The following is a 19,074-nucleotide window of genomic DNA, read 5'->3' on the forward strand; positions in this document are numbered from 1 at the left end:
CACCATATATAATCTTCATATGTTTAGCTGAGAAAGATTGCTGGGCAAAGGCATGAGTTCTCTCTCTCTCTCTCTATCTATCTATATATCTATATATATATATAAGAAATAGTTACTTATATACCTTGAGTTTTAAGGAAACTACTTAATATAACCGATAGTTTTAAAAACAACTTACATATACTTGTTGACCATTCAAACGTTAAATCTAACAAATATAATGTAAAGGACAAAATTTAAGAGGTTTTTTTTTAATTTCCTCCTATACTATCTTTGACCTAAGCTGTTAAATCCATCCACATTATTATATATCTCCCTTTAAAATGTAAATGAAAGCCTTCTTTATTTTCTCCTTTAGGCTTAGCTTGTAAAGAGTACAAATATAAATATGTACAGTACAAACACATACAAAATAATACAAAATAAAAGGTTTGCATGCTACGTATTTGTATTTGTACTCCTTCCAAATGGAGCCTCAGTCTTTAACCTAGTCTTTTAAAGCCTTCCACATTCTTGTATTTATTATGGGCATTTCAGTAATCCAAATGTTTTCACCGGAGAAGATGAAGAAACCAATCACTAATGTTTAAAATGTACTTCCATTGTTGACCGAAATTCCAGCAGCAAAATTCCCTTCTCTAACATCTTGACCCTCACAAAAATCCCTATGTGATTCCTTTTCTTTGTTGCTCAGTAGCTTGCTGCCTCTAGCAAAGAGGGGTACCTCTCAGCACTCGGTTTTTGCTCAATCCCTTCTTTAACCCATCTCTTGTATTTTGGATGCTCGATCAAAATACACCAATCTCTTTAAAATGTGCCAAAACCCTAAGAAACTAAACTTTAGCCCAAATACCCTCAAATCTACCACTAAATCTACAGTTCCCTTCCAATGGTCACAGTTGTGCCACATCACTATATTTGATCCCCGATCAAACTCTATTACATGAAACAAAATCTTTAAAAAACCAATCACACCAAATTTCTACCCTAAATTCCTTAGTTTAGTCATTCATCTATAAGAGGTTCTATTTCAACATACTTGATGCTACGCCACATCTTGAGCCTAAAACCTGTGATCTATATGTCTCTAACACAATCAAACCCTTCCAACAGCATCGTAACCTAAATCCATGTCACTATACCAAATTTCAAATCAAAAACCCCCTATTAGACCTTCCATCAAGCTAAGATTCTATTTTGGAAAATCTCATTGATTAAATCTTACCAACCGTGAATCTCCATCACCCAAGCTTTGTCTAATCAATCAGACCTTACCACTTCCTCCAGAAACACAAGAATGCCCAGAACATCAAATTCCTCTGTTTCCCGTTAAACAAGCAAGATTCCATTTTGGGCCTTCTCGTTAATTGATAAACCATAAGCTGAGATTTGACCTTAACCAAATCTATCAACCTACACCCCTGATCAAAGACCCATCACTCTCATCAAATTTGGAACATCCAAAAGTGCCTACCCACCAAATTTCATCTCAAAACTCCCCCGTTCAACCCTTCATCAAGCCAAGGTTCTATTTGGAACTCCCCCATTCACCTCGCTGTTGTCTGTGTGCTTTTTCTTAATTGTTATGCAATAAGCCGAGAGTATTTTAGACAACTTATCAGTCCAGTCCTTTTGGTTTTCAGCTACCCTCTTGCTTAGCATCTTCAGTAAAGTCTTATTAGTCGCCTCTGCTTGCCCATTCCCTTGTAGGTAATAGGTTGTTGATGTTCCCAGTCATGCCCCATACTATCTCAATAAGTCCTGGACTTCCTGGTTCTTGATAGATAACCCATTGTTCATAAGTATCCTCATCAGGACCCCAAACCGGTGGATTATGTGTTACCTTAAGAAATTTACAATATTCTCTATGCAACTCCTTCTAAATGGTATGGCCTCTATCCATTTTGTAAAGTAATCTGTGGCCACAATGATGAAGCAATAACCTTTAGAGGGCAGATGTATTTTGCCTATCAAGTCTACCCCCCCCCCCCCCTAGGGTGTGGAAAGGCCATGGTGTGATGATGGGGTGAAGGTCATTGGATGGTCGGTGTATCTGTTGGCCATGTACTTGGCATGTGTGGCACTTATGTACATGTTTTTGGGTATCCTCCTACATGGTTGGCCAGTAGAAACATAAGTGCATAATATGGTTATAAAAGGCCATTTGTCCTTGGTGTGGGGCTGGTCCGGAGTTATGAGTTGCATCCAATGCTTCTTTTATTTCCTCACTGGCTAGGCAGTGCAGAGGCTTCCTTGTGTAGGACTTCCTGTATAGCACTCCATTTTGCAATTAACACCTTTTGGCTTCGGTTAGAAGTTTCCTTTGCAAAACTGGGTTGACTGGTGTAATACCATTCTGGATGTAATCTATGTACATGTCTCTCCAATCCACATCACTCACTATGAGGCATTGATTTTTATCTGCCTCCGGTATACATTCTCACAGTCGTTTTGTATCTTAGCCGAGTCTACTTTCTTCTTTATCCAATAATATCCTAACCTTTGCAACCTCCGATAAAGTGTTGGCATTACGTCTCCGCAATAGGCTTTGTGAGTTTCATTCAGGACCACTGATGTTTCCTTGGGTCCTAGGCACCTTGCCCTTACTCCATCTGCCATTTTGTGATATAACACCCCATTTACCAGTTGGAACCTCAAAAGAATCCTGCCATCTTGCACCGCTACCGTTGGGTTACTTAATTTTTGTATTATACTATATCTCCAATCTTCTTCTTTAACATCATACTTTGTCTTAACCTAGTGCCCCAATCTTTTTGTTAATGGCTCACACTACATCAGAGTTGCTATGGTGATTGGGCTCTCACTTAGTTGTATCTTAGATCCCAGGGTGGCTAGTGCAACGACATACCTATTTTTTGCCCTATTCTGGTGCTCATAGGTTACTTCCAGATCTCTAGTCAACCTTTGGATCAATGTTCTATATGGTAGGATTGTCAACTCTTTCACCGTTGTGATGATTTCCATTTGTCTAATAACTAGTTTGGAGTCCCCTACTACTTTTACCTTCTTTGCCCCAGAATCCCTTTCTATTGTTAGGCCTAGCATTAGTGCCTCATATTCTACAATGTTGTGCGAGCAGGGGAATTGTAGTTTTAATGAGTAGGCTGAAGTTTCTACGGCAGGCGAAGTCAATGTGACTCTGGCTCTTGTGGAGGAGTTTGTACTATTGCCATCAAACATTAGGGTCCATTCTGCATCATCTACTACTGCGATGAGGGGAAGTTCTCCAAGAATTTCTTCAAAGATGGGGAAGTCATAATTAGTGGGGAAGGCAGCTAGGAGATCTACGACCGCCTGGCATCTAATTCCCTTGAGCTGGGTGTACTCGATGTTGTATTTGCTCAAATGCATCATCCACTTTACTAGTCTTCCAAAGAGTGGGGGTTTGTCAATGAAGTATTGGTGTATTCGGAAGCGTGTCGTTAACCACTTCGGAACACCAGTTTCAATATTTATAAATTTTACGATTCTCAAAGTAACTACAAAACGCAGTTAGTGGTGAGAAAGGGGTCGTATCCACAGGGAAACGACGGAAAAATTGTTACGTACTTCAATCCGGACAAAATAACAAGATTTGAGATTGCAAAAACACAAAATTTAATTAATTGAACTAGAATCCATTAAAATAAAATTCTAACAATGCTGAATTTAAAAATTGCAGAAAAATAAATAAATAATAGAAATAAAAAACTAAATAAAAAATCTATAACTCAACCAGAGGTAGCAGTCTCCGAATCTATCCTTTGACCTTCGAACTCCTCGATCTGGGCCTTCCGTCTTACCTGGCCGAATTTTAGATTTGCAGAAAGGAAGACAAAAATTAAATTTGATAAAAATAAATTGTAGAAATAAAATAAAAACAAAAAATTAAAGAACGGAAAATAAAAACACATGTAAAAGTAAATCTAAAACTATGAGAAACTGGTTGGAATCCGGATCCAGAGGTGGCAGTAGTGGCTAGGTGAACTACAAGCAGGAACCCCTCCTGTTGCCTCGATTTAGTCCGGTGCCAGAACCTCCAGTTGTTGCCTCATCGCGTGTGACTATCGATGGCTAGGGGGTTCTGGCAACAGCTCCTATGGAAGGGCCCGTTCCAATTGTGAAGCTAGCGGAGCTAGCGGTTGCATTATCTTCTCCTGGGCATGCCATTGTTCAATTTTCGAGTATGCGGATGAAGAGGAAGGCTCCCCCTCGCCCGAAGCAAGATCTCAAGGATGATGATTCGGTAAGCTTCTTGTAAGTTATGCTTTGTTTTTTTTTTTTCTTTATAGGATATGTTGAAGTGAAACTATGCTAAATTTGCTTGTCTTTTGGTTTTGTTGCAGTCTGTTAGGAGTGATGGCGATCAGGCCGTCATGGGTCTTCCGGTGATTCCATCGGAGCAGACAATGGAGGCCCTAGCAGCGCCCTCGGTCGGGGCAGGTTTGGTGAGTACTTAAGCTCGTGTCCTAATTTTAGTATGTTATGTCTATTATATGTTGCAAGGACTAACTATGAAATAGTCTTTTATTCTGAGGCAAGTTGATCGCGATGAAGCTCAGCTCGGCGAAGGTGTTGTAGGAGTTAATGAGGCAGATCCAGAGGTAAGTCATGGTTATATTTCGTTGTCCATTCGTTATTTGACTTGTGACTGGTCTTAGTAGGCTAACTGCTTGTATTTGGCTTTAAGGGAGGCTGCATCCTGAGATTGTGGGTCCTGCCCTTAACACTACTGCTACCCTAATGAGTCGTGTGATGTGTCACCCGTCAGAGGGTTTGTCGTGGGCTGACTTTGCCTGCTTGTTGGAGGCGTGTCGAGCATTTTCATCGATGAGTTTCTTCATGACCCAGATCGAGCAACGAGTCATCATATTAGTGCATGCCTTTTGGAAGGCCAGCTGGGACATACCTCATAATGACTTGTTCCATTCCATGAAGGATGTTCGCAAGCGCCAGAAAATTGTTGAGGCAAGCATCACTAGGGTCACGAACAAGCTCAAGGGTCTAAGGAAGGTGTGCGCGCGACAGGATCGGATCCTTGATGATTATAACGCGGAGTTGGAAAACCTGAAGAGTCTAGCCACATGCTAGAGGCCATATCCACAATCCGGGAAAAGTGTGCTAACTGACTGTTGCTTGTTGCGTTGTAATAGACTGCTTTGGGGTCACCCCAAATATTGTATAAATAATCATTTTTGTTAGATAGTACAAAATTCAATTGTATTCAATATTAATCTTGTCATATATTATAGTAAGATTTTTGGTTTTCAGTCTTTTGATCACCAATTGCGTTGTGTGTTTCTGGTCCTTATGGTTCTTGTAAGGCTGCTAGTGGTCTTATAGGACATAAGTAGCATGGTGTTCGCTTAGGCTCAGCCCTCTGGTTGGACTCTGTTAGCGATAATCTGTAGTTTGGATACGTATGCAACTTGATCGTGGTATGCTACTCTCATGTAGTGGTGATCGTAAGTTAACGAATTCCTAGTCGGCTTTATCATATTTGAGGGTGAACATAATATCGCTTTATCATGGACTATTTAGAGAAACCAAGTGGCGTGGGATGTCGCCTTTGCGATTGTAAGTGCAAATGGCATGTTTTGTGTGGGTAAAATTTGGTCTCCTAAATTTTGCTAGGGGAGTGGGAATTTGTGTTTGTGAATTTCAGTGGGGGGGGGATTCTTGCATTCTGTCAACGGAGCCCCCAATGATTTCGTGGACGTGTGCCCTCCTTGTGTAGGAGTCATGTCAGTCTTTCTTGTATTGCTGTAGTTTTATCATGAACTGGGCTCGACCATGATATAAGCAGGTAGCATAGGTAGGACTTTCATCGCAACTATGTTTGGAGGAACAAAGTGTTGTTTGTTAGCGGAGTTTTAATGTTGATGTAGAGATAGATGGGATTTATTTGCCATTAGTTCATCATGATTACCCAGAGTGTTTGTATGAATTGAGTAGAAGTCACCTCTACAACCGATGAAGCCCCCCAATGGCCACATAGGGGTGTTGCTATGCCTGGGTTCACTAGGACTTTAGCTGTGCCTAGGATTGCAAGGATTTTGTCTGGGCCTGGGGTTACCAGGGCTTTGTCTATGCTTGGGGTTACTAGGGCTTTATCTGTTCCTGGGGTTGTCAGGGCTTTGTCTGTGCCTGGGGTTGCCAGGGCTTTGTCTGTGCCTAGGGTGTTGGGGCTTACTGATGTGCCCGAGGTGTCTAGGGCTTTGTATGTGTGTCCGGGGTGCCAGGGCTTAGTAGAGTGCCTGGGGTGTCCGAGGCTTACTAAGGTGCCAGGGGTTTGTATGGCTATAAGTAAATAAGCAAATAAAAGATTTCATTTTGTCACAAATTATGGTTATGAACAAGACATGGGTATGAGCAAAGAAAAGAATAGTTCATTTTGTCATGGATGCATATGTTTCTTAATTGAAGGGTAGTGCAACTTTATCGTAATGATAATGCTAGACTTCATCGCAAGAAAATAGTCAAAAGAGATCATGTAAAACATAGTGAATTTATTCATAAAACATGTGCATTGGCTTGCGTGGGTACAGAAGCTAATCAAAATAAGGTTTCAACCAGTAACCATTTATGGTTTCATTATCTTCGCCTGTATCTACAGTTTTTAATACTCGAGCGATGGGCTTCTTTTATCAAGTAGGGCCCTTCCCATGTTGGTGCGAACTTCCCTGCAAATTTGCCTTGTCTCACATTGAGAGCTGTCTTTAATACTTTATCTCCTTTGAAATTTCTAGGCCTTAAGTGTCTATTGAAGTTGTTAGATAGGGCTTGTTTGTATTTGCTTTGCTTCTGCGAGGCTGCATCTCTGATTTCATCAACCACTTCAAGTTTGTTTGCAACTAAGGCATCTAAGTCTTCTAGCCTTATCTTCTTACCCATTGCAAAGGCTATCCTAGCAGATACAACTTATATCTCGGCTGGGAGTACTACTTCTTGACCGTAGACTAAGGAGTAGGGTGTCGCTTGTGTGCTTTTTCTGATAGAGGTGTGATAAGTCCAAAGTGTTTCTGATAGTTTATCTGCCCAGTCCCTTTGATTATTGGCCACTGTTTTACTCAACATTCTTAGTAGTGTCTTGTTTGTGGCATGTGTTTGATCATTTCTCTAGGGGTAATATGTTGTAGACATTCCCAATCTTGCCCCATACTACCCTAGGAGATCACAGAATTCCTGGTTCTTGATGGATAGGTCGTTATCGGTCAGTATCCGCATTGGTACCTTGAATCCGTGGACTATGTTTTGTTGTAGGAAGTTTGCTATGTCGGCTGCACAGATCTGTCATAAGGGAATGGCTTATGCCCACTTGATTAAGTAGTCTGTGGCTACGATGATGAAATAGTACCCCTAGAGGGTGGGTGTATCTTTCCAATGAGATCTACCCCCCAAGTGTGAAGGGGCCATGGTGTGATGACTGGATGTAGGTTGTTGGCAAGCTTGTGGATTCTTTCGCCATGGATTTGGCACTTGTGACATCGACGCACATGCCGCTGCGTGTCTTCCATCATAGTTGGCCAATAGAAACCGAGGTGTAGGATGTGGTTATGTAGGGCAAGCTGGCCTTGGTGAGCTGCAGGTTCAGAGCTATGGGCTGCTTCTAATACGTCATCAATCTCCTCACCAACTAAGCATTGCAAAGGCTTTCCTGTGTGTGATTTCCTGTACAACACTCCATCTTGGAGATAGAACCTCTTGACCTTAGATAATAGCATCCTCCACAACTGGATATCGATGGACGATGGGGAGTATGTGTTCCCGTAGGTATTTTATGTACATCCTCCTCCAGTTCTCATCGCAGACTATTAAACATTCTCTGTTGTCTATCTGTGGGACACATTTATCGCATTCTCTTTGTACCTTAGTAGAGTCCCACTTCATCGTAGGCTACTAATACCCTAACCATTGTAGTTTGTGGAATAGGGTACTTGTGACATCCCCGCAGTTGGCCTTGTGAAATTCGTCCAGGATCGCTTCGCCTCTAGTTTGCCTAGGCACCTTATCCTTACACCATTTGATTCTCTGTGATATAGTACCCCATTTACCAGTTGGAACTTTGCGATTAGCCTAATGTCTTGTGTCCCTATGGCCTAACTTTTTAGCTTTTGTATTACTTCATACCTCCAATCGTTTGTTGCTATTTGTTCCTCATCTTCCACTCAGTCTCTTAGGGTGAAAGTTGATTGTTTGTTGACCGATTGGATGGAATCCATATTGGCTCTGGACTGGCTTGCATCATCGACCCTAAGGTTGCTAGTGCATCGCCAGACCTATTTTTGGCTCTGTTTTGATGTTTAAAGTCTACATCCAGGTTGCGAACTAGCTTTTGGATTAGGGTCCTATATGGTAGGATGGTTAGCTCCTTCACCGTCGTGCTTCCGTCAAGTTGTCCGATCACCAGGTTGGCGTCACCAGTTACCTTTATCTTTTTTGTGTCGGCTTCTATGGCTTTTATTATGTAGAGGACCAATGCTTCGTACTCTACTATATTGTGGGAACAGGGGAATTGAAGCGTAAATGAGTAAGCAAAGGTCTGTCTGTCAGGGAAAGTTAAGGTTACTCTAGCACCGGCCGAAGTGTTCATGCTGCTCCCGTCGAAGGTATGTCTCCGAGAACTTCTTCTAATATGGGAAAGGTAGAGTTCAATGGAAAAGTGGCTAACATATCTACTGCTTTGTGTTACTGGAAGCGTGTCGTTAACCACTTCGAAACACCAGTTTAATAATTTATAAATTTTTCCAACCCTCATGTAACCTTAAACAAAGTAGTACATGGTGAGGAAGGGGTCGAACCCATAGGGAAGCAAGAATAAAAATTATTATTTTTTGTTCCAGACAAACAAAAAGGAAAATGGATCTAGGATTTGCAAAAAATAAGAAAATAAAATCTATTAATGCTGAAATTAAAGGTTCAGAATAAAACAAGACTATAATTAATGTTCAGAAATTAAAGAACACTGAAATCAACAAAAGAAACAAATAAAAGTAATCCAAAATTCGGATGCAATGGTTGTAGCTGTTCGGGAAGACGAAATACAAGCTTTCTCCCTCCGTTCAGCCCTCGAACCCCTCGAGACACCTTAGCCTTGAACTGGACGAATTCAGATCTACAAAACACACAAATAAACAAAAATTAAATCTAAAAGATTGCTGAAATAAAAATAACATAAAAGAAAATAAAGAAAATGAAAAGAATGACTGATCAAATCCAGTGGCGGTAGTTGCAGATTGGCTGGACTGCTTGCAGGAACCCCTCCTGACAAGAACTGGGCGTCCATCCCTTCTACAACCCCTGAACTCCTTAAGAAACCTTAGCCTTGTGAACAAGGTGAGACCAACCCCTTCTCCAGGGCCCCTGGGGTCCTTTTTGTAGAGAAGTGTGGATAAAACTGGGATTAGAGAGAAAGAGGGGGCGACAACTAGGTTTTTGCAGAAATATGGGTACCCTAGGGTTGAGAATGGAGGGTTAGGATTGTTCTAAGGTGATCCTATGGCTGAGAAGAGAATGAGAGGGTGTCCAATATTATGTAGGGCTAAGATTTGGGCGCCTAGAATGGAGGGAGCAGATTTGGGCGCCTAGGGCCAATAGGTTGAGAATAAAAGGAATGGATGGGGCCCTAGAGTGAATGGCTGAGATAAAGAGTGAAATAGAAGGATAAGATCTAGTGGCTAAAGGCTAAATGGTGGGGATTAGAAGTTAGGTGGCGCCCTAAGGTTAGAATGCTAAAGAGAGGTGCCCTAGAATGGAGGGTGGAGATTAAAAGGAATGGAATGTGAGGATTTAGCAGTTAGGGGCGACTAGGGTTTGTTAAAGGTGAAAAGAATGAGTGGGGAGGCGCCCTAGGGTTTGCTAAGGAGAGGGTAGTACGCTAAAATAGTAGGAGGGGCATCGTTCTAGGTTTAGCAGATTAGAGGCACCCTCCTGTACTTAGTTTTTCATAGAAACACCCCCTCTCTCTTAGTTGGAATTCACACCAACTTCCCAAAAACTGCATTTCAGCCCTGGCGTAGTACATGGGGAGTTCCACTTTGCCCCAATCCTTCTGTGCTAGTAGGCATCCTATGGCTTATGTTCCTGTTGCAATGTATATTCTGAATTCTCGCCTGTCTTTGGGCGGTGGCATCGTCGGTGCCTTAGCTAGTGTTGCCTTTAATTGCTCAAAAGTAATTTGATGCTCCTGAGTCCATCTGAATTCAACAGATTTCTTGACTAATTTCATCAACGGCAAAGTTGCGTGCGCGAGGCCGGGGATAAACCTTCTTAAATACGAGACCTTTCCTAGGAATGTTTGTAACTGGGACCCATTCACTGGTGGCAGAAGATCTATGATGGCTTCAATCTTACTTTCGTCTGGATGTATCCCAGTCCGATCTACCTGATATCCTAGGAATTTTTCGGACTGTACTCCAAATGCGCACTTCAATGGGTTCAATCTTAACTTGAATTCTATGCATCTTGCGAGCACTTTTCTCAAAACTTTTGAATGCTGCTCGCTTCTTCTTGCCTTGACAATTATGTCATCCACGTAACACTCTATTTCCTTGTGAATCATGTTGTGGAAAACACTAGTCATCGCTCTCTAATATGTGGCTCCAGCATTCTTCAAGCCAAAGAGCATCGTCTTGTAATAGAAGTTCCTTATGGGTATCCTGAAGGCTATGTGGGGTGCATCTGTGGGGTCCATGAAAATTTGGTTGTACCCATTATAAGCATCTAGGAAGGAGAAAAGCTCATGTCCCGTGGTTGAGTCTATCAACACCTCCACGTTGAGAAGGGGGAACTCGTCTTTCGGATAGGCCCTGTTCAAGTCCCTAAAATTGACGCAACATCTGCGATAAGGTGAAGTTAGTACTTGGGTGGTTGACTATTGTTAAGGGACTAGGTGGGAAAGGTACTAACCTCAGTTGCCCATTCTTCTTCTTTACCGGAACTACATTAGCGAGCCACTGAGGGTGAGCTATAGGTTTGATGAAGCCTAATTTCAAAAGCCGCTCTACTTCCTCCTTGATCTTTAGAGTTATTTCCAGCTTAAAGATCCTTTGTGGCTGCTTCACTGGCCAAAATTTTGGATCTATGCATAGAGAATGGTGGACAAGCTCTAAATCGAGTCCCGACATCTGGTTGTATGACCAGGCGAATACATCTTGAAATTCTGTGAGAGAGACGTGGGTTAGACTGGTTTTGAGCTCTAAAGTTTCTACGATAACGATGTTTCCTTACCTTTTAGAAATGCGATGAGTTTCCCTCTGTCTTCGGCTGCTAGCCTAGCGGATATGTATAAAGGTCTTTTATCTGTTCCATCGGTTGCCAGATTAATCTCCTCCAATGGTTCCTCGACCATGTCGATGGAATCCGTCATGCACCTCGGGGGTGCTCTAACTTCATCACAGTATTCCAATGCATTTTCTTTCAACTCCTGAAGTTGTCCAAGTCGTTATTTGTTTTGAATTTTGGAAAGTTCGTGTCTATATAGGTCTACGGTTTAAACGTTGTATCTTTGTGCCATGTTTAATAGTCAGGTTTTTGCCTAACAGTAGGACCGTAGCAACATCGGTTTGCGATGTGGTGAAATGGTACTAGTTAAGACATTACTTAGAGTCTTCCATTAGAGAAATGCAAGAAAACTTTTTTGAGAAAAAAGATATATTTAATTTGGGAAATCTAAGTTAAGGTTGAACCTTCTTTTGAAAAAAAAAATAAACTTTATATTTTTAAATATAAGCTGCGATAAGGCTAAGTTAAATAAATTGTAAAGGCATACCGTAGGGATCGCTTTCTTAGCTACAGGTGGTTCATCGTCCTCATTGTCCTCGATGATGGTGTAGTATTCCTTCCTGTCATCCGTACGCATCTGCTTCTCTTCCGACGTTTCATTGTTCTTGTGGGTTCATTCTCAAGTGGGTGCGATAGCTTTATTCCCTCAACCTTGGCTATCCTCATTTCGCCGTCTTCAGCTAACTCCGTGAAGTAGATGGCGTCTTGGAGGTGCGTCTTGGACTTATCAAATGGGGCCCTGGTGGCTGGGATCCTTATCGATCTCTCTTGGTATCTAGCTTTGATGCATTGGTGGTATGTTGAAGGGATGAAGGCGAGGTCGTGGATCAGTGGACACCCAAAGAGGGCGTGATAGCAGGTACTTCCTGGGATTACTTAGAACTCTTGCATCATGGTAAATGGCCTGATCACAACCTGCAGCTCGATAGCAAGTCCTCTTTTTGAACATTCATTTATTCTAATGTATGGATGGAAATGAGGTTAGCAGAGATTCCTTGGGCAACCATCGATCGTCTCATGTCAAAACCTTCTATCTTTGCCATGATGTATAGGGGTCTGTTGTGATGAGGGTCGACGACCAACATGTCCTCCATTGTGAACTTGACGCTGCTATGGTCACATCTGTACGGTTGCTGCCCTAATGGCCAACTTCTGTGTTGTTGTGTTGGCTCCCTGTTTGGTGAAGAACTGCTGTAGCTCTTCGCTTTGCTCCAGTTTTTCTATCAGAGCATTAGCATGGTACTGTCCAGACGCCCCTACCATGTTGGTGCTGCCTCCTTGGGTATGGGCCGGGAGGGGGTCAACTTCCATGTGAGCCGAGTCTTTCTTTACAAACTTCTCTAATTTTACTTTCTGTGCGAATATCCTTCTCAAGGTGAAATAGTCCATTAGGTCATGGTGAGGGTCTGATGGTAGTTGCACCACCTTCCTCTATGCTTGTCTTTCTCTGGGTCTATTCCCAGCGGTGGTGGCGGAAGGTTGATGCCCCTATCCTCCACCAACTTATTCATAATCATGATCACCTCCTCCCTTGTGTAGGGAAATGGAGGGGGTGGTGGTGGTATTCCCTTCCTCTGGACATTGTCTCACTGATACGGCCCTTGTTTGGCTCCTCCGTTATTCTTGGGCCTCCTGTGAACCGCGTATGCCTCGTTTCTATTGTAAGGGGAAGTGTCTTTGATGGTTCGCGTCATTCTCTCCAAGCATCTCCAAAGCTGGCTGAAGGTTTCGGCTTCGATAATTTTTATGCCAATTCTGTAGGTAGAGCACATACCTTGAACGCACTGCTCAACAAAACTTCTTTCGGGGGCATGCTCGTCGGAAACAGAATGTGTAATTTTCTGGAACCTCATGACATATGCCAAGAAGTCCTCTCCCGACCCTTGCTCCACATTCTGCAGATCGGCCATTTTTAACTTCCTTTCTAAGGTAAACCATTTAAATAGGAATTTCCTAGCAAGCTCACCCCACGAATCAATGCTGCTAGGGGTGAGGCTTACGAACCATGTATATGTTGGGCCGGTCAACGACTTTGAAAACTCTCATACTTTTAAATCCTTGTCGAGAGCAAAGGAGCCGAGGATGTCCTCGAACTTGCTGATGTGTTCCTTCGGGCTACCTCTTTGGTCGTCGTATTGCGGCCACTACTAAGGAGGGTTGTACCCGATAGGGTAAGATTTGTATAAAATACGATCGGAATAAGGTTTCTATAAGACTGCCGAATCCTGGGCCCGACTGCAACTTTCAACCACTAGTCCCTTAACTCGTCTCTACTAAGACGGGCCTCTAATAGCAGGTCGACACAGGGGAATGCATGAAACTGGTGAGCATGTATGGAGCTTGCTTGGGTTGGGGTCGGATTGGCCTTATGGAGCTGTTCCTCAAGATGGCGTTGCTGGCATGGTGACTAGGGTTAGGGTTGGGATTCGGGATGCCAGGAATAGTGGTGGCGGGGGTCTGTTCAGCTTGGGGTGAATGGTTGAGCAAGATTTGGAGGGCGCTCCTTATTTTCTCCATGTGTTGTTCGAGTTCCCTGAATCATTTTTTCGAAGAGCGCCTCAAACCCGTAGACCTTGTTTGACAAGATCTCGATATCAGCCTGAATGGGTGTTTCCATCTCTTGCTGGTTTTCGACTCCAGGGTTGGTGTTTTCTTGGATGTTGCTCTACTCCTCAGGGATGGTGGTAAGGTTGATCTTTCTTGAGGCCATTCTTCGTGATCAAAGATGGAACCAAAGATTCTACTGTTGGATAGGGATGTAAGGCTAGGTTGGGGAGTGGTCTCTTTGAAAGACAAAGAGAAGCCTCGAGAATGAGGGAAAGTGGTGGTCTTTAGGTAAAGGGCCTAGGAAAATGAGAGGGTCGTGGATACTCAAGAGTATCAGTAACAAATGCTTAAGATCAGATGAGTTCTAATGTGAGGATAATCTCTATTTATGGAGGAGATCCTCAAATCCTCAATGGTAGGAGATTAAGACATTCACTCTGTATTGAGGAAGGGAATATTTGATTCTCTGTCAATCATTGGGTGCACTACTGAGGAATCGCCACGTGTTTCAGGAGGATCTTCTCAAGTATTGGCTTTCCTTATCCTTGAGATTCCTCATTGATTGCAAGCGGCTCGTAAATGCTTCTATGGCATTACTTTTGTTGCGATGAAACTATAGCTTATGCTAATTTTTTGCATTATGACTGAATCCCAAGTGTACTACCCACAAGGGGCCCTGTTTCTCAAGGCACGACGTCTTTTTCTACAAAGTAACTCAATTCCCTTTTCTATAAATACGAACCCTAATACTCACCTCACAGTCCATTCCTCCTAAATGTTATTGAGATTACTTTTTTGAATTTGATGATGTTTAGATATCGGAATAACACTCAATTCCTTTTCTCTAACGATTTGTGATAAAAGTCACTAAACATGTGCCCATACTCGTTTAAGGTAAAAGATCAACGGGTGCCCGACGTTAATACTTGAATCTTATTATTTTCAATGCTATTTGACATTTATGTAGTCCTTACCAATGTCATTGGACACTTACGACTTTCTTCTCAACATTGTTTAACACTTTGCGCTGAATCTCCAAACTAGACCTGTTCATGGGCCGGGTAGCCCGACGGCCCGGCCCGCACCCCGGCCGGGATTGGTCATATAATTAGGCCCGCGGGCCTGACCTCGGGCTTAACACAGTAAGCCCGACTGTGTTTCAGGCCGGGCTCGGGATTTGTCAAAAAAGCCCGGCCCGAGCCCGGCCCGGCCCGACTCAGTATTATATATTTTATAAAATATATAATATGTATTTTATATATTATATAAAATATATAAATAATATAATATTTATTAAAATATATATTTATAATTTAATATATATATATATATATTTTATTCTTTTCTTTATAATTTCAATCTATCTCTCTGTTTATTCAGCTGCTTCAACATTAATAATAATAATAATAATAATATAGGCTAAATTTCGGGTTCGGGCCCAGGCTCGGGCTTCGGGCTTTTTATGAGGGCCGGGCTTGGACCCAAATTGTAAGCCCGATGGTCGGGCCGGGCTCAGGCTCGGACCTTAAAAAAATTTGTTAATACACAATAAAAGCCCGGTCCGAGCCCGGCCCGGCCCGGCCCATGAACAGGTCTACTCCAAACTAATGAGTGCGCATGATTTGTTTAGCCCATTGTGAATAATATTTGGTTTTAAGACCTACGCTTTAGACTTCCGGAGAGCATGACTCACTATTAACACGAACGCCGTATCTTACAGAACTTCGGAACTTTCTTAATGTTCAGATCTTTTTTTCGATATGCGATAAAACTTTGATGAATGTTATTGCGATGACTCCATCGTAACATCCAAGTACCGGAATAACATTTAACTCTTACTCTCGGATTAAGCATTGAGAATGTTGTACATTAAAACATGAATAAAATTACCCGTTTGCGCTAAGTCTTATAAACCTTAAATGACACCTGATGCTTACACCCTTTAGTTAGTTTGAATGTGTTCAATGTGATAAAATTCAAACTTATTATAATTTAAGCATGAAATTAACAAACAAGGGATATCGTGCATGACAATTATACGGTAAGAGGAAGGCGCCGGGCCTGATGGCATGCTGGCATTGTGATAAAACCACTGAGATACAATTATTGTTTAAGTCGTTAGGGAACACACTCAACACCAAATATAAGTCAAAGTTAAATCTCATTTTCCATTACAAAGACTCCAGTATTTACAGGGTATGAAATCATAGATGATTACATAGCAGACCAGCTTTTTCTCATATTATATATGTCCTCAAGACCCTTCTTTCAGGTCTCGAAGTCCATCAAGTCCTTTTCCTCAGCCTCATACTATGAAACTATTTTTTGTTGGCGGGCACACTCTTATTGGAAGGAATCTAGCTTCTTGGTCTCCTTCAAGAGACCAGCTCTAACCACCATCAGACGATGATGTACATCCTTCAGTGACTGACCAAAGACAGACTACGATCCCTTAAGACGATGATGTACATCCTTCAGCGGCTCAACCATGTCAAACCTACACACAGTCCCAATAGCAGTACCGTCCATCTAACTTATTGGCCCAGAAATTTCAATGGCCACAAGGGTAGAACCAATTCCAGCAGATATACCCTACGAATCAACCGGCTCAAGCTTATTAGGATTACCCACAACCTCCTCAATCCCGTACAGTAGATGACCAAATAGAAAGCACAGACACCCGGTTCTTATCAGGAGGGGTTTCTACAAGTTGTTTAGTCGATTTGCAGCTACCGCCACCGGATCCGGATTCTGGATCATTTTTTATTTATTTCTTTTATTTCCTTTGTTGATCCCCATAATAAATTCTGATTTTTTATTTATTGTCTTGTTTAAATTCGAAACACTTAATTTCAGCAATAATAGTTTTTATTTTCGTATTTTCTGCCATTCTCGATTGCATTCTCTTGTTCGGATCTAAGTATATATTAATTTTTCACTTTTCCTTGTGGATACGACCCGTTCTCACCCATTACGTTAGTAGTTGTTTGAGAAGCTGTAAAAAATATGAATGTTTAAACTGGTGTTCTGGAGTGTTTAACGACACGCTTCTGAACACACCAAGTTTTTGGCGCCGTTGTCGGGGAAGCACGGAGAAAATATTTTATTTACTTTTTCTGGATCTATTTCATTTTTTTTCTTTTCCGTTTTATTACTTAGTCTGTTATTTCAGTTTAGTTCTTGTTTCTCTTTGATTCTGTAGCATGGAATAGCGAAAGGTGGGGTACCGGAGCATTGCGAAACTATGGGACGAAAGAGAAGAAAAGAGAAATTGGATTGCGTTTCAAGTGTAGTCGTTCCATTTTATTTTTAATTTTCTTATTTTTATTTTCAAACTCTTTTTTATAGAATAGTTATTTACTAATTTTTAATTAATTTTATTTTCCATATACGATTTATTTTTTAGTATTATCTTTCTTCCATTTTGTTTCTAGATCTTTTTTTTTATTTTAATTTCTTGTTCGATTTTTTTTTGCTTTATTCGACTTGTGCTTTTATTTTATTTCAGATTAAAAAAACAAAAAAAAATCATTTATTTTATTTTATTTCTTGTAGCATAATTTTTTTGTTTAATTTATTTTATTTTCGGTTTAAATTTTAGATTCATTTTTTTCATTTATTTCAAATAAAAAAACAAAAAAAACAAAAATAAAATCTTTTGTTTTATTTTATTTATTTTTTCAGCGTATTTTTCTTTCGTTAATTTTATTTTCGTATTAATTATTTTTAGATTTGTATTTTTTTATTTTATTTTATCTATTTGTTGCATAATTTTATTTTTGATCATTTTATTTTTAGATTAGCAATTAGTTTGTTAGAATTATTTTTGGTAGTTGTTAATTCTATTTAGCACAATTAATTGTTGTTTTATTTTCTGTTTGCAATTATTATTTGTTGATTTATTTAATTTCTTCTCTTTTAGTTGTTTAATTGAATAATTAATTGCTAAATAGGAAATTTGTTGAAATTTTTTAATTTGAGTTTAAATTTCAAATCTGAATTTAAATTTAAATTTGAATTTGAATTTCAAATTTTGAAATTAAAATTTTAAATTTTTGAATTTAAAAACAATTTGAAAAAGAAATAAGTTAAAAATTAAAAAAAAATCAAATTTAAATTTTAGGATTTTAAATATCAAAATCTGAATTTGAATTTAAACTCCCAAAAATTTAAATTTTGGATTAAAAAAATATTAAAAAAAATTGAATATTTCTCTTGCATTTTCATTCCATTATTTAGGGTTTGATATTCTAGAGCATGCATCATATAGGTTTATTTAATTGCTGAAATTATCTTGTTAATTGTGAATGTGTTAAGTTTTTTTTGTTTTTGTTATTTTAATTGCTTCTCTTGCTTAGTTATTTTATTCTTTTATGATATTGCTGAATTGCATTTTAGAAATAATTGTTCATGCATTGTAGTTAGTTGCATTTTGTTGTGTTTATTTTGTCTTTCCATTAATTCTTTTAAGGGCATCCAACCTAAATAAGATAAGGTGGGGAATTCATCACCCTTCCTTGGCCCAAAAATACCACCTTCCACGTGCGGTCCACCCTAACCCTAATTTAAAATTTGGATAGAAAGATCCATTAGGGAAGCCTCACATTTGGTTCAAAGGTGTGTTGAAAGTTAGGGAAGCTTGAAATTATTTTCCATAATTGGAGGTTGGTGTCTATGGAAAGAGGTTAAATGGCTACACCTAAGCAGGTTTTGTGGTTACTTAATTAGGTCCTTGCGAGAGCAAGGGGAGCCTCCCACATGCCCACCTCTTACCTAGCTAACCAAAGGAAGTGGTGTAATTCCAAGTGAACCTAAAATGATTCACATTGGTTGAGCCACTAGTTTAGGAAACCCTAAGTCAGCCCTAGGTCATGTGGTTGATTTTTTTGCATTTTCTTTGAAAGTTTAAAAATTCAAATTTGAATTTGAATTTTAGGAATTTAAATTTTGAATTTAAAGAAAAAGAGAAAAAATAATAAATCATAAAATAATAAAAAAGAGAAAATTTCAAAAATTGAGTTTAAATTTTCGAATTTAAATTTCAAAATCTAAATTTGAAATTCAAATTCAAAATTTCAATTTCAATTTTCAAAAAAAAAAAGAAGAAGAAAAAGGGGGTTAAAATAAGATAAAATGAATTCAGTGGCTGGAGTTTGTGGAATGAGAAACTACTTCCAACCTGAGCCACAAATAGATAGGAACCATAAGTCTCGACAACTGGACTAGATTAATGGGATGGCCCAA

The 19,074-nt window shown here is 40.1% G+C and overlaps 1 protein-coding gene across 1 annotated transcript; it reads left to right on the forward strand.

The window, feature by feature from the left end:
- The first annotated feature begins 72 nt into the window (after positions 1 to 72).
- On the forward strand, positions 73 to 5,197 carry LOC148804513 (uncharacterized). Its single transcript, XM_088896216.1, has 4 exons — positions 73 to 4,246; positions 4,347 to 4,448; positions 4,524 to 4,604; positions 4,691 to 5,197. Exons 1-4 carry the CDS (start codon positions 4,100 to 4,102, stop codon positions 4,742 to 4,744), a joined length of 384 nt encoding a protein of 127 aa, XP_088752342.1. The 5' UTR covers positions 73 to 4,099; the 3' UTR covers positions 4,745 to 5,197.
- Positions 5,198 to 19,074: the final 13,877 nt, after the last annotated feature.

This window comes from Nelumbo nucifera, chromosome 1 (genome assembly GCF_055504915.1).
Source record: "Nelumbo nucifera cultivar China Antique chromosome 1, China Antique-T2T, whole genome shotgun sequence".
Taxonomy (NCBI): domain Eukaryota; kingdom Viridiplantae; phylum Streptophyta; class Magnoliopsida; order Proteales; family Nelumbonaceae; genus Nelumbo; species Nelumbo nucifera.